This window comes from Lepisosteus oculatus, chromosome 26, assembly GCF_040954835.1.
Source record: "Lepisosteus oculatus isolate fLepOcu1 chromosome 26, fLepOcu1.hap2, whole genome shotgun sequence".
Lineage (NCBI taxonomy): Eukaryota > Metazoa > Chordata > Actinopteri > Semionotiformes > Lepisosteidae > Lepisosteus > Lepisosteus oculatus.
Genome location: NC_090721.1, coordinates 313,703 through 341,687, shown reverse-complemented (window position 1 = coordinate 341,687; position 27,985 = coordinate 313,703). Strand labels below are relative to the sequence as shown.

Sequence of the window (27,985 nt, the reverse complement as noted above, 5' to 3'; positions counted from 1 at the left end):
ACAGGTTTAATCAAGACCTCAGTGTTGATGTGGCATCGTCTGCTTTTTCACAACCTTTTTATTTTTCTTCTCGAACGAGCCCCTGTGTGCAGAGCTTACTATAAAAATAAGGGCGTTTACAAACGATCACAAGGTGCCAGTTCCTGGCACCACTTGAGCAAGAAACCTGATAAAAACTTCTCCTCTGAAGGTCACCCTCGACACCTGGGCCTCAGATACCCTTCTCTCCCGGACAGAGGAGAGATCCAGGCTCATTCCACCACGCCGCTGTCTTCTGGAACCAACGCCAACTGCCTGGCCAGCCCGAAGAAGAGAGACCCCGAAAAAGTGGTCATTTCAGGGAGGCTTTTAGGGACGAATTGACTGCAGGCCTCCTCTCTTCTTTCCCCGCCCCCCACTCCAGTGTTTAGTGCGTGCTCTCGGGCCGGCGCAGAGCTCTCCTCAGCTCGGTCCAGCAGGGCTGGGTTCCCTGGACTCAAGTCGCCAGCAGCGGGAGCCTGCGATGGCCCGGCGGCCCAGCCTGGAGTCCCTGGAGGACCAGCTCCTGTGCCCGGTGTGCCTGGAGTTGTTCGCCGAGCCCCTGATGCTGCAGTGCGGCCACTCGTACTGCAAGTGCTGCGTGCGCTCCATGGCCATTGACCAGTTCGGCCAGCTGCAGTGCCCAGTGTGCCGCTGCGAGGTGGACGGAGACAGCCCCCCGCCCAATGTCACGCTGGCGAAGATCGTGGACGCGCTGCGGGAGCTGAGCGGCTCACAGCCCGAGGCCGAGGTCTGCCCGCAGCACCACAACCCCCTGAGCCTGTACTGCGAGGAGGACCAGACCGTCATCTGTGGGCTGTGCGGCAGCATCGGGGCCCACCGGGGCCACAGGATCACCCCACTGGGCAGCGTCTACAGCCGCATGAAGGTACCGCTCATCAGGAGAGGGAAGACTCCCAGCAGAAACATTTAGCGAAAGTTTTAGCTCCAGAGAGGAATGTACGTTGTCAGGAAAGTGGATTGCAAACCGAGCAACAAGCAATGGCAGTGTGGAAAAATCCATTATAAATGACATGAGGGAGGCAGAGTGGTGCAGTGGTACAGTAGGTTAACTGGCGTGAGTGTGCGTGTGCGTGTGCGTGTGCGTGTGCCTGTGGAGAATCCCGCCTTGTGCCCGTTTCTTGCCGTGCAAAAGGCAGCCTGTCTGTGTAGGACCTTCCTATAAACCCTGGGATATATCTGATAGCTCTTCTCTGCATGGGTTCCAGAGCAACAATGTCTTTTTTATAACTCAATCTCATCCAGCCAGTTCGTAAGAAATCCCAGATAATCTGAAACACGAAGCAAAGGCAGTGGAGTAATCCAGTAAATTGGGACTAGCCTTCTTAATTTTTTAAACATCGCCAAGTCTGTCCAGAGGTGAATTGCAAGCTTTCAAATGTCCTTCTCTGAATGAGTGTGGAAACTTCCATGTTACAGATACAGATCATCACCTGGTTTTTACAGGCTGTAATGCTGTTGATTTTTTATGGGCTGTTCTGTTTGCTGTGGCCCTGATAAGCTGTGCTATTAAATGTTAATGTGTGCCCAGCGCTTTTGAAACAGTAGACACTGTGACTCACAGGGCAGCCTTTGAAATGATTTTTTTCCCCTCATGGTGGCCCTTGCAAGCTTTTGATGAGCACAGCTGTAATGGATTCACTCTGAAGGTCTCTGCCCTCCTGGATGAGCTCCACAGCAAGCTCATCTTTCCCAGTCAGGTCCTGGCTGAGGCTCCACAAGAGGTAGTCAACAAACGGGAGCGAAGCTGAAGGCCTGTCCTTTCCCCGCAGGAGGACGTCTCCTGCCTGATGACGGAGCTGCAGACACAGCGGAGGAAGCTGGAGGAGCAGATCTGTAAAATGGCTTACAACAAGTCTCGCATCACTGTGAGTCCCACTGCCCAGATGGGCCATTCTGCTGTCTTGTTCTTTCTTTGATGCCTCCGGACTCTGGAAACACTGTGTGCTAATAACCCATCACTGACTCCCTGACACCCTGGGAAGATTTATGGCAGCTGTTAGAGCTGTTACTGTTCTGTAGTAAGGCAGAGGGTGCACTTGCTTTAAAGGTTCACTGACAGTGGCTCCCTCTCAGCTGCTGGGGCTTTCTGCCTCTCCCAGGGGGCAGCAGGAGCACACCTCAAACAGGGGAGTGCAGCTCTCAGGTATCAGGATCGTAAGGAGCAGCTGCTGCCTCCTCTCGGACACCTCCACCAGTAAGGGGCCTTTTATCTCTTTGGCTGCTTCCAAGACTAAACCAAGGATCTCATCCAGGCCTCCAGGGTGTCAGCGTGGCAAGCATGACTGGGTAGCTTGTGGGGTGTCAGAAGAGGGCATGAGGTTAATTGTGTTTGGCGAGTGCCCACGTTACAGGGCGTGCTGACTGAGGGTGCTGTCTCCCTGGCAGAACGAGTCGGATGTGTTCAAGTGGGTGATCCGGAAGGAGTTCGGGGAGCTGCGGCGCTACATTGAGCTGGAGGAAGCCGACTTCATGCAGGCGGTGGAGAGCAAGGCGGCCAGCCTCATCGCCTCCATCCAGAGCCAGGTGGACGACATGACCCAGGTCCTGGCTGGGCTCCAGGAGGCAGAGGGCACCCTGGAGAGGCTGAACAACGAGAGCCACCTGGGCTTCATCACGGTCAGTCCAGCTTGGCAGCGGGTAGCCATGGAAAACGGGGATGTTTCCAATAGAGCACCTTCTGAAGGAAGGGCCAGAGACCCGGCCAGTGAGACCACAGAGGAATGAAAGAGTGTTGCTTTGGTTTCACCTACAAGTTTGGGATTGATTGCTGCCGGAGCCGACATGCTCACCCAGCCTGTATGAAGAGAGTGTAAGGTGACGTTCAGAACTGAAGCAGCAGGGAATCACCTCTGGGTGTTGCTCTGGAATGATTAAGGCCTGTCTAGGTGATCACCAGAGCTGGGCTCCACTAAATTAATTGAGGAGAGCTAGGATTTTAAGTTAGACTGTTTAAGTTTAAAGGAATTTCTCACTTAATGATGTGAATTGATGGGGTTTCTATTTATCTTGCAGAAATATGGATCTATTGCCCCTAGGTAAGTATCAGGCTTCACCCCTGATCCTCCTAACTGGCTTATCTGTGACCAGGTGATATATTATTTGTGGTGTTAGAACTGGTCTTGCCCTTTTTTCATCTAATAGGGTTTGTGTTAACTTGCAGATTCAGTCATTTCAGAATATGTACGTGGTCAGTTCACACCCCCTCTGTCTTTAGACCAGTGAACTCCCCACTAATGTGATTACACTGAGTGATGTGATGTGGCTTTCAGTTTAGGATTCATTCAGAGAACAACAAACAGCTAATGGATTAATAGGCAGTTTCCACTTTAGGTAGGGAATGTCCCCGAACTCTGGTCCAACACATACAGCAATAAAAAGGCATTTAATTTCTTTTAAATCAAGCAATCAAATTAAAAAATGTAGAGATTTTATGGTATTTTGTGTGTTACACTATGTGTGTAGTATGTTTAGTGAAATGTTTTTGTTTCATTAGATTTTGCTTGTTAGTCCCATTTCTACTTTAAAACCTGGTGGAGCTGTCTGCCGAGGCCCAGGAGTGAGGGCCTGCTGCCAGTGTATTTCCCCTCGCACTGGGTGGGGAGGGGTGTGTTGGAGAGAAGCTGTGTGTTTGATAGCCCATGTGTGTCCCAGGCTCAGAGAGTCACAGCAGAAGCAGCAGAGAGGTGAGCGGACGTACAGCGCCATCACCTTCACACCCGGCTTTCATCACAACGACATCAAGATCTCAGTGTGGAAGAGGCTGCACAGGAGAGTCCTGCCAGGTAACTGTGTGTGTGTGTGTGTGTGTGTGTGTGTGTGTGTGTGTGTGTGTGTCTTTCCATGACAAGGTGCCTCACTGCAGTGTGTGTGACCGGTTCCCTCAGCCCCGGAGTGTCTGAAGCTGGACCCCCTGACCGCCCACCCCATGCTGCAGCTGCGCTGTGGGGAGACAGTGGTGGAGTGCGGCACGGAGCCCTGCCGCCTGCCCCCCAACCCCGAGCGCTTCTGCTACAGCCACTGCGTGCTGGCCAGCCGGGGCTTCTCCTCGGGGAAGCACTACTGGGAGGTGGTGGTGGAGGACAAGCCCAGGTGGCGCCTGGGGCTCATCAAGGGCACCACCAGCCGCAGGGGCAAGCTGGTCAAGAGCCCGGAGAGCGGCGTCTGGCTCATCGGCCTGCGGGAGGGGCGTCTGTACGAGGCCTTCGCCAACCCCCGCGTGCCCCTGCCCCTGTCCGCCCGGCCCGCCAGGATTGGCATCTTCCTGGACTACGAGAAGGGAGAGCTGACCTTCTACAATGCGGACAGCAACCAGGAGCTGGGCTTCATCTACAGCTTCCAGGCCGAGCTGCAGGGGAAGGTGTACCCGCTGTTTGACGTGTGCTGGCACGAGAGGGGTGCCAACAAGCACCCCCTCATCCTTCCTCAGCCCCCTGCGGGGAAGTAGCCTGGTGCCCGTCCCTGGAGCTTGGGAACTGGCCACCCTCCTGTCTCCGAATGCTGGATTCTGCAGTTTTTAATTACCAGCTAAATTCCAAGAGGGTAATTTCGACCTATTAAGCCAATAATAGCTCATTAGTAATTACAGTAATTTAGAGCTGGGGGTGGAATTGAAAGCCTGCAGCTCTGTGGGGGAAAGGGACTGGATTCCGGGCTGAGCTGCTCTGTTTTTGTGTGGCTGGAGGGTCTAGGCCAAGACTCACAGACTAAGAAATTGATTGAAAGAGGCTCAGGATTCCTGGAAGATCACCTGCATTTTTTTTGGTTTAACCTCAAGGTTATATAAGTGTAGATTAGTTTTATTTTCCACTATGACGGCTTTTAAAGAAGAATCCTGTTTCTCTATAAGATCTGAGGTGTATAAAATGAACAGTTTAAGAGGATCATCCATCCTTCCATTTCCTCACCGCTTTAGCCAGCACAAGGGGCCTGGAGAAGCAGAGCTGGAGCTCATCCCAGCAAGGAGGGGTTCACTCTAGACGGGACACCAGTCCACCCCAGCAATCACACAGACAAACACACCAGGGCCAGTTTTCCCAGAAGCCAATTAAACTACCATGGATATCCGCTAGGTGGCGGCATTGTCTTCAGTTACGCAACTAGTGGTTTAATTGGTAATAACACCTTACTAGTGCACTAAAAAAGCTTGACCTCACGCTTTAATCTGGATCATTAGCTTAATCACTAAGATTAATGAAGATGGTTGTATGAATTGTATTATAGATTTTATTAAATGTAACTGGTTGCAAGAAGAAACATTTCAAGACAAAGGCACCGATTCTTAGTTTTTGGATCATGGTTAGGCAGGACTGGTCAATGTGGAGTCTAGGGACAGTCTCAGGCGGTGTGTGTGGTCCTGCTGGAAGCAACACAGGCTCCTGTTCCTCTTCCAGATCGTGGACAAGGATTCAAACAACAGGGAGTCAGTCATTCTGCCCATCTTGTTCATTTGGAAGTCACACTTAGTTCATCATATTTGTCTAGTTGTTTTGTAAAAGTGCCCAAAGTTTGTGTTTCAACCACCTGATTGGGAAGCCTGTTCCAGATATACACCTCTTTGTGTGAAGACCTTTCCTGCTCTCCATCCTGTTTGAATTCTGTTTCAGTTTGCAGTTGTGACCTGTCCTGATTTCATGACATGTGAAAAGCCCCCAGGGCAGACCTGTCTTCATCTACACCCCTAGTATAACTAATGTATAACCAGCTAGAAATATCCATCTTATCTACTGAAGCTTAAAATACTTTAACTTGTCTGTGTGATACCAAGATCATTCTTTTCATTCATTTTGAATATAACGGTTCAATATTTTGATGGTGTCGTGACAAAAACTGAACACGCATAAGTGAGGTTTTACTAGATCTTTGTAAAGCTTAAGCATAACTTTCTGAATTTTAATTCCACTCTTCTTGCTCTATACCCAAGCATTTTGCTTATTTGTTGTTTTACAATATTGTCTTGATGCAGTTGTTTTCTAAGTAGTCTCCTGCTCTAGCACCAAAGATCATTTCCCATAATTCACCTGTTGCAGAAGTCAGACTGATTGATCTTTAAAACAATTGTCTTAAAAACATCAATCTGGTCATCCAGGAATAGACTGAGTTTTCTAATCCTTAAAGGACTGCATGGAGACTGGATCTGAGCATCAGAAATCCTGAAAGGCACCACCACTGTTGATTGAAATGGTTTCCATCATGGCCAATTTTTAACATGAGGTTGAAAACTTGGTGCTTGGGAAGTCCACGACACAGTTTGAGCAGATTCTTCAACAGCTAAACAAGGCTAACCAGAAAGCTGCAGTGTCTCTCTCTTCCAAACGTCTCTTGTGCTCTCGGTTTCATATCAGTCCTTGTATATACTGTATATTATGTGCAGAAGCACCCGAGAAGAACTATAAGTAGAACTGGAACCCCTGGATTTAAATATCTCTGTATTTTCCACTTATATGCATTCTACACCAGTACATAGACTATGGCTTCTGTTAATATTTGCGCAGCAGCCTGTGACGTGAATGATTGAAGTGGGTTTAGCACTTGAGAGAACACATCTATCTTTCATTGTTACAGGTTTCCCACCTGCAAAAGGCCAGTACAATTTAAGGAAAAAACCAGTGGTGAATCTCTAAATATTAAGGGTTGTAAATGTTTTGTACTGTGTGTACTTCCATAAATGTATCTTGCTGTAAATGAAAATGTTTTTATATAACAATGTACCTTTTTACTCAATGAAAGCTTTGCTTGTTTTTCTGTGCTGTAAAAATAAAATTAGAACCAAAAACTTTTGAGGTCATGTTTATACTGTATTATAAAAACGTAATGAAAAGGTCTATTCCAATAAATATCAGGTTCCATTATCAATATCAAACTCCTCAACCATGTTTCTTCAAAATGGAGTGCAAAATGGAGTCTAAAAGGGCGTAGTTGCTAGTCATAAACACCACTAAATGTTTGCTTGAATTTTCTTCATACTTTCTTAATCCCAAAATCATCTCAAATGGTCTGTATCAGGTAAACTGCTTTCTCGGGCAGTGTAGGACTTTCCAAACATACTCTGTAAATGTGGAAAACAGGAGAGGTTTTATCTGTAAATGTTTATCTGTAAAAGCTGGACTTTATTTCACTTCTTGCCAGAATTAGTGTATTTGGCTGTTTTGATTAATCTCAACAAACCTTTATTTTCTTGCTAGCTGTGCAGAATGAAGTAGTCTATACATTATGGGTGAAAAAGGAACTGTATTGTGTTTAAGATGCTAAGTGCAGGAATTATTTTGTATGAGGTGCTTCTTATCTTCAGTCAGGAGCAGCTGCTCCAATTCATGCAGCATGTACTGAGGACTCAATACATTCAGTCTCAATACAATACATTCAGTTTCAATACATTTCCATAAATACAGAGGAGGAAAAAGGATTGACTCATGTTCCCCAGCTGTGAAAGTAGTTAGCCCTAATTCATAAGGACTGAACAACTGCAACAACTGAACACAAAGACAAATCCACATCTGCCATGGCTCCCTAACTGAACCTTTGGCTTATATTTAGATTAATCTTGTGCCCAGTGTGAAAAGATCTCTCCTTCAGGCTGAATATTGCTTTCTTTCAAATCTGAATGACTGTGTTGATTGCCTGCCTACCATTTTTAGGATGCTCCCTACATTCACATAACTCTGGCAAGACTCTGCATGAAAGCCAGGAAATTAGGTCAAAACCTCCACTTTAGATGGAGTGAACACCACTAATATCACTAGTAAGATGGCAAGATCATCCTGAAAAGAACAGCAAAGCAATAGCAGAATCTGTGAATAGATTCTGTCAAAACCCTCCTTGGCTGGCCCTCAAAAGCACACAGAGGCTTGTGTGTGGGCTTCCTTCGTCACGTGCCTCATCACACAGCTCTATTCACACCCTGCTGACAGGAGTCGTCACCGAGACTGATCCTCTCGTTCCGCCCGTGCTTGGGCAGCGCACAGTGGCTGGCGAGTGGCCAGGGTCCAAGGCTGGCATCTTGAGGGTACATGAACTGTCTTGTTTATTTCACTCAGAACATCCTAGCCTGGAGGCAAAAGTTGATCTTTCTGCTATTGATTTTCTTTGTGTATCAGGTGGTTATAAGGGTGTCTGCAATGTTTCTGAAGCACTTAAAAGATTATTTCAAGAATCCAGCATTAGCCACAGTTGCAATTTTGAAAAGCCGCATGCAGTGAGAAAGCGGCTGTGTAATTATATTGTCGTGGATCAAATCGAAAGAAACATCATGGCAAGACCTGAGGCTGGAAAGAGCAATGTAACCGGAGGACTCGAGGGAAGAGAAAAGAGGTGTAAGAAAAGACCTCAAGGACCGGAGGAGAACAGCGACCAGAACTCAAACCTGACAAGGACATATGGAATGAGAGTCTTCTCCCCCCACCAATTTGGACAAATGTTTTTTTAAATGAAATACACTGGTGGCAGGTTAGCAGCCTATGGCATTTAGACAGGTTAATATTGGTTAATCTGGAGCTCAAACTAAGAGCTAGGATTTCTTTTATCAGTTTTATTTTCATATATCGGTGCCCATCTGATGCCCATCATCCCACTGCATGACAATTCAAAAACACCAGAAGAATTTATAAACCCGATTACTACCATTTTTATGACAGTTTCTTTTAACAAGACACAGTCAGAATTTTGCCCCAGTTGTGAGTTCAAGCATACAGCCTGATTCAAGATCTATTTTTAGACTTACAGCAAACAATGAAGTAATGAAGGGTCAAAGGTACAAGTCTTATATATTTCCATTTCATACTGAATATACATCTTTAATACCACTGCTTGGCCACAGGATAAATAAAAAAAGACTGTTTAATGGAATTTTTTATTATAAAAAAGTCAACTAAAATATTTGTACAATGAAAAGGCCTGTACAGGAAATACAAAATAAAATATTTTTATTATTTTAACCTGTCCTTTAATTACAAAGACTTTGCCCATGGAATTAAGTTCACAAAGACGTTTTGGAGATTGTGTAATCCACTAAACAGTATTAGGCACACCTGGCGCAACAGTCATTTAAATAATTGTATCTCTATGACAGAATCAGACTCTGGCAGTGATGGATCAAGTGAATTCCCAGAAGAAAAAAAAATCAGAATGTACACACAAAACACTAAATAAAAAACATTATACCTACAGTCTAAAATAAATGTGTAGAATAGTTTAAAGCATTTTGATTTTGTTGTGCTTTTCTTAGGAATTTCCCTACAGTAAACCTGAAAAAAAAATGTTATTGCTCCCAGCTCCCTTCCTATCCAGAGGTTATTAAGGTAACAATTAAACTCATCTGAAGGCTGTGAGAAATTCTGAGAAATACATGAAAACCACATTTAAAGATGTTTACTTTCTTCACGTATTAAGTACCTGAAAACCAAAAGACCTAATTTTCCAATACAACTGACAGTCATGAACCCTTATGAGCTGGACACAGACGACAGTCTGACCCACAGCCAGCTGTTATGTGCTTTAATAAACTTTTAATAAACCTGCTGAAGAGAAGGCTATCAAAGCTAATAACCTCCTGAAGGACAAGGCTGATAACGCAGCGCTTCAGGATCATATGGCCACATTATTTAAAGGGGCACTGAAAAAAAAAAGATGGGACACTCCGAATCTGCCCTCATGTGAAGTTCACATGGACCAAGTGATCAGGGACACTGCAGATTCTTCACTCGGAGAACAAGGGCAGCCTGGGTAACCTTACATAAACACGCGTGAGACATTGCTGAGGGCTGGGATGGCAATGTAGCTCATCACGTCTTTCTTCACCTATGCCAAGCACTTCGGAACAGAAGTGGATTTAAAAACTGTGTCCATTACTATACATGTTCTGAGCCTTCAAAGTCATATGTTGAGCAGTCAGTTTCCTGTAAACTAAAGGGTGATAAACCCATCGTGCAGCACAGTTGGGCAGTCTAAGGCTTTTACAACACAGGAAATGTGATGTGTTCTTGGTTATTATTCTCATTCAGACACACTGGGGGCTATTCAATAACCTCAACCCTGCCTTTAGCAAAACACACGTAGAAGTACTTTATTGCCTTTTTATATGATTTATTACATACAGTACCTCACTATAGAATATTGATATGCAATTTCTTTACTGGATGCATATTAATCTTAACTTTGCTGATAGCTTTAAAGGAGAAAACTTCAATTACATTTGCAGATACAGCCTTATGACATCAGGATTTTGAACACACTTTCCAGAATAAAAAACAATCTCATCAGGTTTGAAACAAACTTGATTTTTGGAGAGCAGCTCAAGAATTACAGCATTGCTACCAAGAGTCCAGCGTGGCCCCTAATGTTTCACAGTTACTTCTGAACAAACAGGTCTGAGCAAAAGATCCATCGGGGGAACGAGACGGACACATTTCTGTATCCAGCACAAATAAACTCTATAAATGGAAAACCTGTGATGCCGTTCCCTTTACGAGTGTAGACACACTCTTTGGAACTGAGCAGTGAAAACAGCACATCAGCACCATCCCATTCATCTGAATGTCATGGGGCAGACATATTTCTGTGGGAGTCTGAGAATCGATGGAATCGATGCTGTAGTGTTGAAGTTGTTAGTGAAGCTGCCGTCATACAGGCCCAATATTAGGGTGTATGCGAGTATTTTGTGGTGTAAGAGCCTGCACTTCGGTCATGAACTGGATCATGTTGCCATGTCGTCTTACATGCTCTGTTTGCATGTTGTATTCCAAGAGCTCCAAACCAGTCGCCTGGAGTCTCAATCCTGAGGATTCCTAAGGATTCTCCTGTCCCTCCTAACGAGGTTAGGATCCTCAATAACTGAAGGCTGTGAAGAAGGGATTAATTAGCCCAATCAATCGCAAATTGAGCAGGTTGTAACATGGGAAAAGGTGGGACACCTGCTGGATTCAGGCCCCTGGGGACACAGGAGTAGGGAGCTCCTGGTATAGAGTTTCAGGTCACTTGCTGAAAAGGCAAAAGGTTGTGAGAAAAGAAAAAAGATCTTGATGGAGAAACCAGCTCAGTGAAAATAAAGGCCTTGGTGCACTTCACTGACTTCAATACATTCTTCATTAAGATGGTTGATTGCAAGCAGCTAGAGCAGAGTCTGACCTGGGCACAGCGTGGCAAGAGGAGAAGAACAGCAGTCTGTCATATCATAGAATATTCCTACATTGTTTTAAACAATGAGAAGCTTGTTAATGTCTTTACAACTGCCAAGAGGGAAATCTGTTTAACAACGTTATTGATAATTGTAGCTTAGGTGGGCTATCATCCTGACTTAATAAAAACCTTCAAATGCAAGGGGGCAGCGCTGTCGTTTGCTCTTGCTAAGATTCTAAAGAAGTCTAGCAGCAGTTACTATTAACAATGATGAGAATTTCTATAGTCCATTTCTTTCTAGACTGTGTTTACTGTCAACTCCTATCAAGTAGAAATAAAGTTAATCTTATCTTACAATTAATTTTTCACACCTTCCTGTTTTTATGTAACATCAGACAGCCAGTTTAAAGGGGAGAGCATCTGCTGGCTGGGATGGTGATTCCAACATATCTTGAAATTAAGGATGTAAAATGTCTAGTTTCCGAGTAAGAAAAAATTACAAAATGCTGAAGTTTTACAAAGAATTTTGGAAAATTACTGTTCCTTCACCAGTTTTGTTGTTACATTTGAAAAATACAACGTCTCTAAAGGACAGCTAGGCATTCAGGCATCACAGTAGGCCTGGACAGTCCAGTCTCAAAGTCAACTAGAGGCACAAACACGTGCTGCCTTTTACTCATAGAAAATAAGCCACTCAGTGGACCTGCAATGCAGCTCTGAAGGACAGGCAGGGTCAACAGGTGCAGATCACTTCACCAGAGCAAGTGAAAGGCCCAGAAGGCCAGTTACACCGAACACCTAAACTGACTCATTCCCTAATTGTCTCCTAAAGTGCAGCACAAATCCATAGAGTGCATTAAAGGTCAAGTATTGTGTCTCCATACCAAAACCTAAGGTACTTCCTGCTGCCAGGCACAGGACCTCTATAGGTTAAGTCAACTCAGCTGATATGTACAGAAAGAGGACAACAGTCAGATTCTGGATCTTTATTAATACCAGACACCACAGGTCAGACTGTCACTATCTCTGGACCTTGGCAATACCACAGCACAAAACCAACAAGGAGGCTGTATATTGTGCAGTGAAGTGACCAGCAGCAGCAGATCTCAGTCTTGACTGTTGTTGATACAATGCTCAGTATTGCTGGGTAAAACCACACGGGTGTCCCTTCAGAGAATTTAACTTCCATTTAATTCCATCGGTGTTCAACATCAACAATACTCCCGGAACAATCACCAACTCTGAAAATTCCTTGCATATGGTATTTCCCAGCAAATTTTGAAGTTGAATTGTATTTAAGAAATCAATGATTTCATAATTGCTTAGAAATGTAACTATTTGTCAATATTATTCCAACTTAATTGCCCAGCCTTTGCTTTATTCCTTTGTGGGGAAAATAAAACCCTTTATGTTGCTAGATGCTACAAATAGGAAGATCTGAACTGCTGGAGCCAAAGAAAAATGACAGAATCCAGGATGCAAGAGGATGTTTGCCTGGCAGAATACCTTTAAGTACCTTAAAGCCCTGCTGTTTCAACACACCGGGAGACACCACCTTCTGAATGGAGCAAGGGCCCCCTTGTGTCACCCAATCAGAGAAGGACTCTTCAACACAGCCCACCTGTACTGATCCAACATCCAGAGAGAACCTGCAGATGCACTCTTTGGTCTGGAAGCCTGAGGTTCCCAGAAGGCCACACGTCTGCAGCCGTGCAGTTCCTCCTCAGGATCTGAACACATGCACGGCTCTCACCACGTACTGCCTGCAGATGGGACACTCGCTCATGAGCTTGCCACACTTGGTACAGGTGACCATGTGGCCGCACTCCAGCAGCACGCAGTCAATGGGGGAGTCCATGCAGATCTTACACAGGTTCTCCTCCATGCCCGGTGGGCCAGAAGGATCTGGGAGAAGAACAAGGGAATCACAGGTATTACATCGGCACTGTACAGTCTCATGGGCTTGTATTCGAATCTGCAGAAAAAATCAACTAAAGTTTGTCTGCTAACTTGAGTACACATGAAACATTTTTAAAAAACAAATTGAATTATTCTCCAGTGTGATAATGCAACATGTTGTGAAAATGGTTTATAAGTAGTTTAAGCACATTTGTGATGTTTTATAGAACTACTTTCCCTTTGTCCTGTCTGTGGACAGTATCCACAATCTGATTGACCTATCTAATTAATTTATGATGCAGGAACATGAACACAAAGTTTTAGTCATCTGGCAATCTACATCTCTATTACTGTTTTTTCAGTGTTTAAAAAACACAGTATTTTTGAGAAAAAAAGATGGTTCGGGGTTGCTGATGCTGTGGGACTATTTCTAAGTATAAAATGTTTCCATTTGTATAATACCTGTTTGGCCAATTTAACAACAGTAACCTCAACTTACCAGTAGAGTTTCCATTGTTTGAAACTGTAAAAAGCAAGAAAGAAAATAGTATCATGATCTCTACTACCTGTGTAAGTAAGCCTATGGGGTATCAATTTATTTCTGATTTAGGGAAATCTGACAACAGCTCTGACTTTATCCTGGATGCTAGACAAAACAGACTCAATCATCTGTATCTCCTTGCCACAACACAAAGAACTGGACTCAAAGGGCAAATTAAGTACAAAATAATTTGGGCCTACCCAGACTTACTGGACACTGACTGATTACACTGACACTGGGGCTCTTCAGGGAACCAACAGTCAGAGAAAACAGATAGTTGCTCCCTCTTGCTTCTATATTTTGCTTTATAAGATCTCTTGGAGTTCTCCATTTGTGAAACTGATGTGCACAAAAAAAAAATCACAGTTGCCCAAAAATAAAATTCAGTAAAACAGATCTCGATAATTGTGAGGAATTTAAATAAGGGTAGTTCAACCACTGCACCCCTCACTGCGGAGGGCAAGCTGTAAAACTGCACTTCCTGTGACTTCCTGCGTGCCAGCAGTCACAGCTCTCCACTAATCTAACTGTCTTGTTGAGGTGCTGCAGAATTCACAACCTGTCCCATGACAACTGGTTCTGCAGGTGGGCATGGCCACCCATCTTATCGCCACCCAAATACGTAGTCATGAGTCAAGCTCAGTCTTAAAGAAACGGCAACTGCAAATTTAGAATAAAAGGATATAGAGGAAAGTATTAAATAAGAGAAGACTGATTTCTCAGCTTACCCAGATTCTGCAGCTCTTGCTGATCATGGTAGAGTCGGGTGACTCTCTCCATCAGCTCCCACTTCTCACAACAGCCTTTGTAGTCAACAAAGTTGCGGGCCAGGATCTCCTTCAGCTGCCGGACACTCAAGGCCTCGATGTCTTCAGCGTTGGTCAAGTCGGACAGGGAGGCCCTGCGGCCTGGGGCCGGAGTCTCTTCCGCGTCTGAGGACTGAGGAAAGGGGGCTGCTCAGCACCAAGAACACAACATGCTAAAGCGGTCATTATGCTCGACACCCAGACATGAACATTGGCTGCAATCAGGAGCCACATGAACCCTCTGCAAGGGCTCCATGCTGATGCTGTGATGTTGTGAATGTTCTGTACCAGACGGGTTACATACCACTGACATGGCCAATTTAAAAGCCTTACTTCAGACTTCAACTACAAAGCAAAATAAGCCTTTCTAAAAGTTTTTATTCAGCATTACAAAATATTTGTTTGCAATGGGTGGGTAGAATGTGGGTCTAAATTCTATTTACACAGATCTTTTGTCCATAGGGCTGTGGACTTTTTTCAAACTCCCACATGTACAAGAGGAGCCCCATTATCAGACGCTGACGAGCGATGTGGAACTTGGCTTGGATCTCCCAGAGGGGAACTCACATGCCAAATGAAGCCTATTCAGCTTTCAAGAAGCAGGATTACAACAAAACAGGAGCAGACTTTCCCATCCACAGTTAATTTACTTAACAGAAAGACAGGAGGAATCAGAAACACTTGTCAGTTTAAAACGGTTTGCATTTTTCATGTTATACCCAAGCAAATTAAAAATGTAAATTGTGCTTTTTTATATCTAGGCTTAAGGCAACAGCTCCTGACCTTCAAGGGGTGAGCGACTGGCCAAACGCAGTCCAAGCGGAAGGGATGTCACAGCACCAGGTGGCCTCTGCCGGCAAGCGACACGACCCGGAATGTCCAGCCCTAGAGCTCCCCCTGCAGTCAGGGCAAGTGCCTTTACTGCTCGAGCCGCTCAGAAGACCGGAGACATTTTTATACCGGCCAAGGAAGCCCCGCCTAACTCTGACCTTAGACCAGGGTCCGTCAATGCTAGCCTTACAGATCCTCAGTCTTATCTGGTTTTTATTTAAAGCACTGAATCATTCAACTATACTTGCCCGATAATGTTTTTCGGCACATAGCTCAGTTAGGCTCTGCAACAAAGCATCTAGTTATAAACTGTTTCAATTGCCAGACGTCCCCTGAAAGAACTGAGTAGTTTACATGGATTAGTGACTTCCACCTAAGCACAGTACAGGTTGAAGGAACGCAAACTGATACAGCCTTTTCTCCCTCACAACAGAAGCTTCTGCTGCACAGGGCATGAAGATCTTAAAACAAACCTGTTCCACTTTCCTGCTGGAAAATCCAATTGGACTCACAGATAATATCCAGTAATGTCAGAATATTAAATGTCAAACTTAAATGTCAAAGAAGGGTGAGAGGGGGTGTCTCAGATTTTAGGGGCACTTGTGCTGCCGAGGTGCGAACTCGCAGGCAGCGCGCCAGGTACCCAGCGCTCACTCTGGCCCTGCCATACCTGTGACTCCTGCTCCTCCTGGGGTGCCGGCTCGGTCTCACTGGCTGGTGTCTCGCCTGGACAGGAAGGCACCGGGATCTGCAGCAAAATTCAACATCTGCATTTAGTTAACTGGCCTTGCTTTCCGTCTCAGAAAGGAAAGGAAAAGCACCTAGCTACCCAGGAAGCTCATGCAGGAGTTCACAGCCTGAAGCAAAACCACCTGATAATAGCGAGAACGTCCACGTGCTCACTTCTCCAGGTCGGATATAAAGATATCCACGCGTAGCTGAGCTGCTCCTGTGCTCCTGCGCATGAGCGTTTCTGCGACGGTACACGAGAACACTGGGCCTACCTGCTGGTCGCCGCGCGGGAGGCAGCCAGGAGCTGGACCTTGGGATGTGGAGGGGGAGGCTGGACCGGGAGTGGGGCCGGGCTGGGGTGTGTGGGATTGGGCGTCTCCATGGCTGCTGCTGCTGCTGGGAGTCTGCCGGCCCATGACCAGCTCCACCAGCTCCTCCTTCTCTCGGCACATCTGTGTGGAGACCTCGTGCAGGTGCAGGTAGTCCCGCAGGTCCTTCACCTTCAGCTTCATCAGCTCCGCCCTCTCCGAGAGAATGCCGTGGAAGCGGCGGCACGTGTGACACACCCGCAGGCCGAACTCCGGCTGCTCCGAGCACCTGCTGCAGAAGCTCTTCTTGCAGTCCGTGCACACATGCTGCACACAGAGCAGAAACACGACCGTCAGGGGAGAAAAATTGTGTGTATGTATTCATAACCACCAACAAGTTTCTATTTCAAACGTTTACTTGTTTGAAGCTTATGTGCTAATGGGAAATTATATATTTTTTTAGTTTCTCCTGAGATGGGAGAAAATGCTCATAGGTCAATAATGTTTGGGTCGCTTCATAACGTAAAGTGTTATATCAACAAAAAACACATAGTGCATTGCTCTGCTCTGCTGTTCAGCATGGTGCTGACCCCAATGTTATATTTCTACTTCTCACAAGCGAGGGCTGGAAAACTTGTCAAGACTGATGGAAAACACAGATGAAGCAAAGAAAAGGCAAATCTTAGAGGAAGGCCCACTTCACACCTAAGACTGGGACAAACACTAATCTCTGGCAGGACATTGACCCAAGCCTACACTGGAGTGTCTTAAGAATAAGGAAGTGAATGTCCTTGAGTGTGCCAGTCACAGTTCTAACTCGAATCTTACTGAGAATCCATGGAAAGACTTGAAAATGACTGTGCATAAGCAATTTACCAAAAGGACTTTTCCTGCTATAATCACTGCTAAAGATGCTCCCACCAAATCTTCATAAAAGTTTAATAAATGTGTATATATCATTTTGTAATCTTACAAAATAAGACGCCAAAGGAAGGGCTTGAATACTTCCAAACTGCGCCATGAAAATAAGTTTCTATAATCATATAAATGTAATATTGCATAAGTGAAGATGTTTTTATCTTTTAGAAGTTTATAACTAACCAGTATCTGATGAGATGTTACTTAATTAGCATTAAGATCAGCTGAATCAGAGTGACTTAAACTGTGTCATTCAGAGCACTAAAGCTGATCTGTGAATTTTGCAGAGACAGAATGCTTTTTGACACCATGTAATTAGCTATTTTGCAGTTCTTTATGAAAGATTAGATTAGTTAATACACTAAGACCCAAAGATTCATAAGGCTGTTTTTGAGGAAAGGGATAGTTCCATTATCAATATAATCTGTCATCATCAAAACTGCTTATTCCTGTTAAGAGTCACTGCAACACAGAGCCAAGCCTGGAAGCACAGGGTGAAAGGTGGGACTAGGCCTGGGACACGACCACCAGTCCACTGGAGGACATACATAGAAACAGAGGATTTCGAAACAGCGCATCTTCAGCAGGCTAGAGAAAACCCACACAAACTCGGCAGAAAGCTCTCCATTCCAGAGCCCAGCCCTGGGCTGAAGAGCAGTGAGGCAGCGACACAAGCTCCTATTCCACCTGGCTGCAGAACCATCCACTTCTCTTGCAAGAACATTAATTTGAAAAACTGAAGCGGTACACAGGAAACATAACTAATATAACTAAACCGTCTTAAGATCCCTTCACTTGTTGGGTTGAACATTACGTAGAAGTACATTATTCTCAAGAAAAATCTGCTTCCTTCCTCGTGAAATGTGCTAGCAGGGGAACAGCTCAGTGTAACTGTGGTAATATACTGTATGTATGTACGTACCATTGTATCTTTATCAAAGGTATTATTTCAGATTTTTTTAAACACAGGCTACTGAGCTCTCATGACAGCACAACCCATTGGTGATGTAACGCGTTTAGAAGGGACATTGAAACAAGATGCTGTACTGACACACGAGCTGAAAGATACACCCTTCTCCTCCAGAGCCAGAGCAGTAAGCCATTTCATTAGGAACCTGGTCAGACCGGAAATTCAAGAATGAACTGTCATAAATACAACATCAAAATAAAGAGTGACTCAAGTTAATGAAAGACATTAAAAAAATGATTCGGTCTTTCCCTTAAAGTCGTTTCAGGTATCCGCTATCCTGAGCTCCTGTGCTTCATCTGAGAAACAATATGGATGAGCATGCTGTAAACTGATCCCAGCTCCCTGGAGTTGTGTGTATTTTTTCCAGGGGACAATTAATAGGGGATCGAATATCCCTCAGACACTTTCAGTAAGCCAGTTAAGTGTATTTTAAGACATGCATATTCTTCATAATTAAGCCTCTCAAAATGCAGACTTAAAAATGGGAATCAATTACATACTGCGGGTTAATGATAAGCACTGGCCTCATGTTTTTATTTTGCAATGTGTTACTGAGCACACTGGAGTGCTGGGGTTCCCCCTCCTTACCTTCCTGGATGAGGTGTCGAAGCGCCCCCCGCAGGCCTTGCAGGTTTGCTCCGGGGCGGGTGGGGAGGGGTAACTGCTGTACCCCGAGTTAGTGTAGGCCTGGCGCCTCGTGCTGCTGGTTTCCTCCACTGTAGTAGTATCCAGACACATCCAGTTACAGCAGGAGGCCCACATGCTCCAGCCTGTCAACACAGAGGGGCTGTCAGAAGACACACGAGAGCAGCACAACGGCTTCAGACAAGGGGAGACCTTGCACCCCACCTTGCTTTCAGGGGGCAACTTCAGAGCTGAAGCAGCCTCCTAAAGGAAAGAGCACTGGTTTCAACACCGTGGCTCGGCAGAATGACCCTGTGTTTAAGAAGGTCTCCCATTTTCACCCTGAACACCTGCTTTTCATTCACACAAGATGCATAAAATATTTTAATACGAACGTGAAGCAGCGTAACAAAATCAGGTGATGATCATCCAGCCGACAGAAGACATTTTACATGAAGTATAACAGATAGACAAGTTGAGTGGCATACCCCTATCAAACGGCTCTCTAAAGTGATAGGAGACTTTGAGCAGTGTAAAGGTCAGAGGATGAATTTCAAATAAGGGAGATGGATATTTCATGATGGCGCTGATGTCAGAGAAGAGGCCTTTGAAAATGCCAGGGCTCCGCGACCATCAAGTTCCACCTCTGACAGGGAGCAGCCTACTGTATGCTCCAATGCCTGATTAACGGTACCCATTCACCTTCTACCAGCCCGTGCTCAAAGAGCAGGGCACTACAGCCAGCTCAGTCCCAGTAAACACTAGTCTTTTCCAGATGAACATGTAAACAAGCTAAAAAGCTACTTCAACAGAGGATCTCCATGGACAGGAGAGAACAGGTTGGAAGCCAACACATTTCTTGACATATTTAGTAGCATTCTTATAAAAACAGTCTCTACCTCAGGATGATGAGATTAGCTTTAGAGAAGTTGAAATAATCTGTGGCACACAGCAGATTGACACAGGACTAAATACACAAGCATGAAAAGCATTTATCCTCTATGATAATACTAGGACTCATCATTCAGATTTACACTCGCATTGATCTTAATTTTTCCTCACCTGCTCAAAAGAAAAACTGATTTTTTTTCCTCATTGCAGAGAATAATCAGGAGTATCAAATTATTATTTGAACGAAACACAGCAACTCAAGTGCATTGTCTACAAAACACAAAAGGGAATTCCCTCGTGACAATGGCAGTCCTGAATCACCTCAAGACAGGAAAGACAACAAGTTCATGAACTTCCACACCAGAGGGATAGTTCAGGCGTTCAAGACAGGTAACCACAGCTATTTTGTCCTGAAGCAGTCAGCTTTATTTAAAAAAGAAATATATGCTAAACGGAAGCTAAGCACGACTGGTAAGGAATCTTAAGGATGTTTGGCAGACAAAAGCTAGCATTTTACATCATTGCTGCGGCTATTATTATATAAGAATTTACATGGAGCTACCATCAGCCAATTAAGCTTAGCAGTGAATGTGGCACAGGCACAGTCAGATCTTTAATACACAAGTATGTTTCTAAAAGGAAAACGACCTTGCGACCAGATTATACTGCCACCCGGTACAATGTCTGACCTGGACTGTACATCTCTTAATAATGACCAGCACTGTAAGCTGCTTAAAGATGCCTCAATGCATCTCATCTTGAATACAACTTCCAAACACTTTCACCACTGGGACACTGGGTGTACAGACAGGAGTATTCCAGGATTCATCTTTATTACACCTGATGCTAGAAGAAACACTACCAGGACAGCAGAGCAGCTAGAGAGTAGGAAGCAGAAACTTTTCTGTGATGTTTGTGTACTGCTACTTGAGGTAGTGCAGTCTTTTAAAACAGGAAGAGATCAAATTTAATTTAAACTCTCACAACTGTCAAGACCCTGCTGTACAGGATTATTAGAAGACGGATGAATATGCACTTCCTTCCAAAAGGGACTCGGAATAAAGCAGTTATTTTCAACCAATTCATTCTACAACATTAATTTATTTTAATTGGGATGAAACTGCCTTGTCTGGGATCAGGAACCTTCCTTATTTTCTTGTACAAGTAGCACTTAGTCATTTAATATTAAGCATTTAAACTAATTTCTTAATGTTTAAATATTAACTTTCATTCTTGAATACAGCCCATCTGCTGTTGGGTTAACAGAATAATAAAGGCCTTTTACACCGCAGGACCCCATGTATGGCGTACATAATACTGCACTACAAAGATAAGACTAATACACAGTTGACATCTATGCCCTCCAGGGGATTACATGCTACAATCCCATTTAGGTGTCAAGTTAATAAACCTAGACAACTCATCACAATCCTACAGTATGCCACTGAACACAAGATGCAGAATCTATGCACTCTCTGCGAGACAATGAGGTGACACCCTGTGCAGAAAGTAGGTCCCATTTGCGAGAATCATGTCTACCCCATGTCAGGTGAGAGTACTAACTATACAAACGGAAAATGGGGCTATTTAGAAATAGAATGAGGGGTTTACATTCATACTTTTAAAAGTGAGGCCCCAATGAAGAGCAATGGACTCTTTTTAAAAATGTCAAAATACACTAGGACATGGACTACATAATACTTGCAGCACAGGAAAAACCAGTTCAAAAGGAATCTGCTGAACCAGGCCACGGGAAAAAACACGCATGTTGACTGAATCTTAGTGGCGTCTGTGCATAATCCTCTGTGCAAAGTCCACAACAACAGTGAGGCTGGCTCTTAAGTCAGAGCTCAGAGTCAGGCCCCCATTGTAACTCATGCAGATCAGGAGAAATCACACAGCTGGGTGCCATCGACCGCTTCCTGTCCCCAGAGACAGGAGAGACTCGCACTGGGAGCCACACAAGACCAGTACCACCTGAGAGGCAAAATGTCCAGATTCTGTTTAAAGTCCCTCCTAATAATTATGTACAAGAGGCCACACTGAAGCAGTAGCTACTTCCACCAGCACAGTGTTCAGGGCTTTTCATCCGTTTAGGTGAAAGTGGTTTAGAAAACAATACTATACTGGATATAAAATGATTTTTCAAAGCATTGTGTGATTACTTAAGAAAAAAAGTACACAAGTCAAAATATGATCAAGACATTATAATTTCAAGTTTGGCTAAATTACCAATTCAGCAGATGTACATAGAAGAAAAAACATCAGCAACAGTTTCGGATAGATTAGCAGTAGTACAATACGAAGATGTTTATTTCTTCAGAGACCCTGAAGGGTCTGGTTGAGTACTGCACATCCTGATGATTCTGAAGAGAACCTTAAGGTATAAAAGTTAATTGTTACTCCAGATAATTGCGACTAACAAATCATAAGTCAACTAAAGAGTAAATTTACTATTAATTCATTACGTTAAAATAATTGAAAGGTGAAATGACATTCAAATCATTTTGGAAATATGTAAGTGTTTGAAACCATCATAATTAGACAGTCCACAAATCCAGTGCTCAAGAACCAGAATTCAGCAGGTTCTCTTCATTCAAGTTAAAAGCTGGAGACCTTAGAAAAGTGGAAAACTGGTGCAGTTATCGGATGACCAGCCTGTTCTGGGCTGTGTCCTGGGCCCACTGGGTCATTAAGAGAAGAGGTTGAGTGCAACCTTGCAGACTCTGCGGCCACCAGAGGAGGTTTGGATCCATTAATGATCCACAAGGAAAAACTGGAAATGAAGATGTGCGATGGCCAAGCATTCTACAACAGTGATCAATGTTTGCAGGAGCTCTTGCCTTCATTGGTAGATTGAAAAGACCTTCCAGAAGCATTACGGTGTGTGCCTGACCCCTGAGGTCACTGCACTGCTGTGCTGTGAAAAGCAGGACTGGAAACAATGGGGAAAACTGCAGGAGCAGTAACTCTGGGGCCCAGCTCCAAGAGACTCCGCCAGGACTTTACACAAACTGGTTTGCGTTCTCTACAGGGATAACAGTAAGTGCTTCATTTTACTGCTTTATCTTCATCCTGATTAGATTCAAAGTATTAAATGATAGCACATATTGAATATCCAATTCCTACAGTGCTCTTTTAAACAATATTTAATCTCTTTCTAACCTTCAAACAGTTTTTCCAGGTTTTATTGCATTAGTTTCCAGCTCTTCAGTTACCCACTAAGATAAATCCTGGATCTTTTGAGTCGTTTTATTTTTTATAAGACTTCTATAAACTTGGCACCAACACTTGTTTAAATTAGTACAATATACACCATGCACAAGTCTTCATGAAAAAAAGAGAAATTGAAGCTAATTGCAATTGCTGCATATAACATTCCTTGACATTTACTGAGGAGCCACACACACCGTTTCAGAACGTTTTCAATGTTTTGGGGTCAATGGTACAGTATATTAAAGTGGACTAGAATTTTGGTCATGGATTAAACCATGCTCTCAAAGGAGACAATGAGTTTAAACTCAATTAATCAGGTTTAATTGTCTTATGAAGCCAGTCTATGAAACACATACTGTATAAGATTTGTGAAAATTAAAATTAATAGAACGGGTCACTGTAACGTGGAGGTGGCAAACAGAGAGCAGGGGGCCTTTTGAAATTAACATTCCAGGACCTGGACACTCACTACCACCCACTCTGACATGGGATGGCTAAACCCCACTGGACTGCCATTCCAACCTACTACTTTTACTCATTCTGAAGCTGATAAATTTAGCACCAAAATTCAGCAGCGTCACGTCAGCACGAATCACCGCAGACAGGAGCCCGTCAGCTGACTGGACTTTCACGCCCAACACTGACCTGGCGCCCGCGGTGAGTAACTGGCACTGCGAATCGTCACACTGCCCCGCGATACAAAGCCTGTTTTTGCTAGGGAGGCCTGCTGTTCAAAGAGCTTCCGTCTGCTCACAAAACAGCTTTACAAGAGTGATTAATAATAGGTATGAATGAGCGCCAGATATTTCGAGAAGATGCTTGTGAACAAAGGCACAATAATACATTGCTGTGCACCTCCAGCGTATTATAAGCTGTTTTTTTAATTAAACCTTTTGGAATAAGCACTATGATACAAAACAGATGCAGCTCTTCAGGTAGTAAAAAAAAAGTTAGTTGATTAAATTCCTGGTTTGAAGGAAATGTCAGGGAGGTTAAGGACACTGAGAGGGTTATATAAGAACTTAGTACAGATATTTAAAATCTTGAAAGGCAAATTGCCAACTACTACCAAATTCTTCTCAGTGGTACTCTTATCATTATCAACAACTGTGTCACCCCCACACATTAACCATAAATACAGTGCTTTTCCAAACATCATAATTATTCTTTAAAAAAAAACTTTACAGAGTAAATTACATTCAGAAACAAATATGGACAGGGATAAACAAACTCCAGATAATGAAGGGAAGGACAGACACCAACCAAAAAGACACAGATTTACACCTTGGACAATCCACAGACATTCAGTCAAAGGAAATCTATCAAATCTTAAGGCACCTCAATTCATTTAAGGTTCGATACACACACATGACGTCTGCTGACACCTTTATTCAACGTGACTTACACACACTGCCCTTTTATACTGCTGGGCAGTTTCCCAGAGCAAACAGCGCACTTAAAAGTAGAAGAGCAGCACCTCATTGAGGATTTGAGCCCACAACCTTTATCAGCTACATGTACAGAGGCCCAAGGACTACTAAAGACAGCTACCCCAGAAAGACTGTGATCGAACTATATTTGAATATATCCCAAATGGGAAACGCAATAAGTGCAAAGCAAAGAAGGGACTCTACAACTAAAATGTGGCAAAGGTGAATACTATTACTTATGTCTTTCAACTCAGTTATAAGAATGGCTTAAACATTTGTGACCAAGGGAGACTGGGCTGCTCAGCTTCAGTCTCATCTAGTAACTGTGAACAGGCCAGGTTTGTGTTACAGCCTGAATGTTCAGTTTGTAAAACAATGGCATCATTAATGTGAATCAGAGCAACAACCACGGAGAAAGAGGCGCTTCAATGCTGCATTTCGTGGCCTGTTCTAGAAACTAACCGAGCTGTTACAATGTATTGTTCATCTTGGACCGCCTTGTAAACTTAAAATGTAGACTCCAGAAACCAGGGGCTTCGATGAAGGATTCTCCTCTCACTTTTGAATGGCAAATTTTCCAGAATTTTTTTTTTGCCAAAATACAAAACTTGATTTTGTGCCCTTTCAGAGCAACTTGGTGAACACAGACAGCTTGCAGCGTCATTAACAAAACAGGCCAAATGTTCTCAGGACTCCATTAAAGGAAATTCAGAGAAAACTAATTTCTAGTATAAACGACAGGAGCAGGATATAAATGAAGACTGTGTGCGCTCACTTTTTTTGCAGAGTGTACGGAAAGAATGTAGTTTGCCTGGCGGAGACCAAAACTATGTGAAACATGCACTCATCAAGACGCTCAGCTGCAAAGAGAAAAACGGGTCAAGAAGAGGAGTGAAAAAATCCAGCCTCGTTATCAAAAGATGTTAAACCATTAATATATCACATCTTCTGAAGCACCACTATGAGCAAATAAGAACACAAATCAAAAGAACAAAAGAACTTTAAATGCAAAAGGGGCCTTACTGGTCTAACAGAGGCTAACAGGGGTGAATGCTTCTGCTTATGAGTCACCCACGTACCAAAATGCTCTTTGGAAAGTGTGCCCTAAAAATATTAAAGAATGCATTTTTAAAATGAACAAAAATAGCTGAATGGTGCTGTGCAGTCCATTTCAGCATGCCCTGTCCCTTCTAACTGACTCACACGCTTGAGTCTTTAGCAATGCAAAGGCAGGACACTCCATTGCAATACTGAACATGTGCAAGTGAGCAATACTGCCAGTCACTCCACTCAGCTCACCACAAGAAATAATTTTTACTTTTAGGATGTCAGTGCCAAAATGCCCAAAACAGCTAGAGAAAACAGAAATGAAAGCCACTTTCTTCCTACAAAAACCAATTGTATCCTGTCAATATTGTACAAATTTGTTAAGAATAAATTGAAAGCTGGAGTTGTTGATCCTGTACCTGCAGGCAGGGCCTGGCCCATGAGGAGAGGTCAGCCTGTTCTCTCATGAGGGTGCCTGTATATAAGAATCATGCAGAAGCTTTTCAGCCCTTACTAAACTTTTAACTAATAGTAGGGAACCCATTTCATTCAGAACTGAAGAGTCCTGCGACACTGCAAGTCAGGGCAGAAGAGCAAGAATTTGCTCCATCAAGTGAATTAAAAGGGAATTTAAAACAGATTAAGCAAATCTGATGTAGAATTTAGTTTTACTTACTTTTACGAATACCATCACATTATCTTTAAAAATCAAGCAAACAGTCGAGACAACACAGTTAATGTTGCGCATGAAGGACAGCACTTCAACACTGTTTCCTGTCAGCAAACTAGGGCCACTGGCTCAGAAACTCCACCCAGAGGGAAGAGCACCACCTGCTGGTCCACCAGTGCCAGTCTCAGCAGCTGGCTCTGCTGGCTGGGCCTCTGGGACCTGACAGGATCAGACCGCAGGGTAGCTCAACTCAGGCCTTCCCAGACTGAACGCCAAGACACCAAACCTCAACAAGAGTAACAAAACTCACAAAACCACTCCTTGTAAAAGCTGACAGTCAAAGACAAATAGTTTGTTGAAACAATTAAGTGTCCTCTTGAATTAGTCTTGCACTTTTTCTGCCTAGCTGCGGGCCTCTGCTTTGATTAATACAAAACCTTTTTCTGCTGCCGACTGCAAGTGAAAAAACACTAGGTGCATATCATAGCAATAATAAAAACGATGCCCCCCCAAATCGGTATTAAATAGTTAAGTAGAAAAGAAGTCCAGCAATGACACGCGGATTACATCGAAATACTCAGAGTGCAAATAGAATAGCCATGGTTGAGAAACCGACAGCCCAAACAAAATCACACACCCCCCGCTCGGGCTACAGTTTGTGGGAGACAATTACAAGCCTACGTACCCAGAGCACCTCTCTCGCTGCCTGGCAGGTCTTTCTCGCCGGTTCGTGTGCGGGTCAGCTACACGAGAGGGAGAGAGAGACAGCGCGGGTGTGGAAACACCTGAAACTAACAGGGAGCCGGTGGACCAGCGCGACCAGCGGCTGCTCTCCCGCACTGGCGTCCGTGACCACGCACAGCGGGCAGGCTGAAGCAGGACACCCGCTGAAGATGAGCTCCCGGAGCCCAGCTGGATTCATCACGCACGACGCTCCCACTCACCTGGCCCACCTGCGCGGCGGCGCGTCACGTCACGCACCAACAGGCAACTTCGAAACACAGGCAACACCCGCAAATATCTCGCAACATCCCGTGGGGCCGTTTCACGCTTGGAGCGGATAACCCAGCTGCACACCGACCGCGGGGAAGGGGGAACGACTTCTCCTTTGTTGTACAAGGCGAATACTTCAGGATATAACAAGTTCGTTGTTGGTAAAAATAAGTAAAATAAAAGTTACAAACTTCACAGAAGCATGACCATTCCAAGTTGGTCTCCCAGCCCGGCCAAAGTTCAGATACTTTAACTGCAGCCAGGCTTTATTAATCACCTTAACGGAAACTCCCAGCAACAGCCAACAGTTGATACCAACAAACCCACTTGAACAACAACACAAGTTTGACAGTCGCCCGTACAACTCGTACCTTCGGCTCCGCAGACTGGCTCCCCACACGCACGATCTGGGGTCCGAACGGGGTATCAGAGGGGCTGAGACGGAGTCATACGAGAACCCGGAGCTCTGCTGAAGTTAAACCGAAACCCAGGAAGAAAATGACAGCGACACTCTCCCCCGGCACCGCCGCCTCCCCCCGCTGGGCACGGGAGCGCGCACGCACGGCCGATCCACAGGAGGCGGGGGCGCGCACGCGCTACGACCGACTGCATTTACTGTTCACCGGCAACTCTCATCATCCCTCACTGCTACATGAATATGTACCATCCTGAACGCTTGATACGATTAATTGTAGGGCCCAGAAGTAAACTCGCCGACGATCTGTGCTGTGGGGATTGCATACGTGCCTGGATCCTGACCGGCTTTGGCAGTTGTTTTCGTGCAGTTTCGGTTACCACGGAAACAAAGGGAAAACTACGTTTTATTCAGTATTTCTTTAATGTTTCGTACCCTGGTCGAAAAAAAGTGGAAATACTGTAAAAACACGAAGAGAAGCGTAGCGGGTGCCCCTGTGGAAGGAGACAGGCGGGTCTGTGTTGGAGCTGACCGAGGGCACGG

The 27,985-nt window shown here is 44.5% G+C and overlaps 2 protein-coding genes across 5 annotated transcripts; one reads left to right on the top strand and one right to left on the bottom strand.

Moving 5' to 3' along the window:
* The first annotated feature begins 203 nt into the window (after positions 1–203).
* Positions 204–6,778, top strand: LOC102694253 (E3 ubiquitin-protein ligase TRIM50). The gene is made up of 6 exons (XM_015367787.2): positions 204–907; positions 1,812–1,907; positions 2,428–2,658; positions 3,055–3,077; positions 3,694–3,824; positions 3,927–6,778. The coding sequence occupies exons 1-6, from the start codon at positions 503–505 to the stop codon at positions 4,484–4,486; spliced, it is 1,446 nt and encodes a 481-aa protein (XP_015223273.2). The 5' UTR covers positions 204–502; the 3' UTR covers positions 4,487–6,778.
* A 2,095-nt stretch (positions 6,779–8,873) lies between these two features.
* On the bottom strand, positions 8,874–27,563 carry LOC102685629 (E3 ubiquitin-protein ligase rififylin). 4 transcript variants are annotated; one of them, XM_015367515.2, is made up of 7 exons: positions 27,399–27,563; positions 18,745–18,926; positions 16,233–16,595; positions 15,899–15,976; positions 14,320–14,530; positions 13,550–13,573; positions 8,874–13,056 (listed from the first exon to the last, which is right to left on the bottom strand). In XM_015367515.2, exons 2-7 carry the CDS (start codon positions 18,916–18,918, stop codon positions 12,875–12,877), a joined length of 1,032 nt encoding a protein of 343 aa, XP_015223001.2. In that variant the 5' UTR covers positions 18,919–18,926; positions 27,399–27,563; the 3' UTR covers positions 8,874–12,874. The 4 variants fall into 4 exon arrangements, with proteins under 4 accessions (XP_015223001.2, XP_015223003.2, XP_015223002.2 ...); XM_015367517.2 differs by lacking the exon at positions 27,399–27,563 and adding an exon at positions 26,979–27,312; XM_015367516.2 differs by lacking the exon at positions 27,399–27,563 and adding an exon at positions 26,720–26,935.
* Positions 27,564–27,985: the final 422 nt, after the last annotated feature.

What these genes read in the sequence shown, in the direction of transcription:
- LOC102694253 (XM_015367787.2), top strand. Translation starts at nt 503, where the DNA reads ATGGCCCGGCGGCCCAGCCTGGAGTCCCTGGAGGACCAGCTCCTGTGC. An exon ending in GCGTCTACAGCCGCATGAAG is followed by an intron (nt 908 to 1,811) that starts GTACCGCTCATC and finishes CTTTCCCCGCAG; the next exon opens with GAGGACGTCTCCTGCCTGAT. An exon ending in ACAACAAGTCTCGCATCACT is followed by an intron (nt 1,908 to 2,427) that starts GTGAGTCCCACT and finishes TCTCCCTGGCAG; the next exon opens with AACGAGTCGGATGTGTTCAA.
- LOC102685629 (XM_015367515.2), bottom strand. Translation starts at nt 18,918, where the DNA reads ATGTGGGCCTCCTGCTGTAACTGGATGTGTCTGGATACTACTACAGTG. An exon ending in TCCCGCGCGGCGACCAGCAG is followed by an intron (nt 15,977 to 16,232) that starts GTAGGCCCAGTG and finishes ATTTTGCTGCAG; the next exon opens with ATCCCGGTGCCTTCCTGTCC. An exon ending in AAACAATGGAAACTCTACTG is followed by an intron (nt 13,057 to 13,549) that starts GTAAGTTGAGGT and finishes TTCTTCTCCCAG; the next exon opens with ATCCTTCTGGCCCACCGGGC.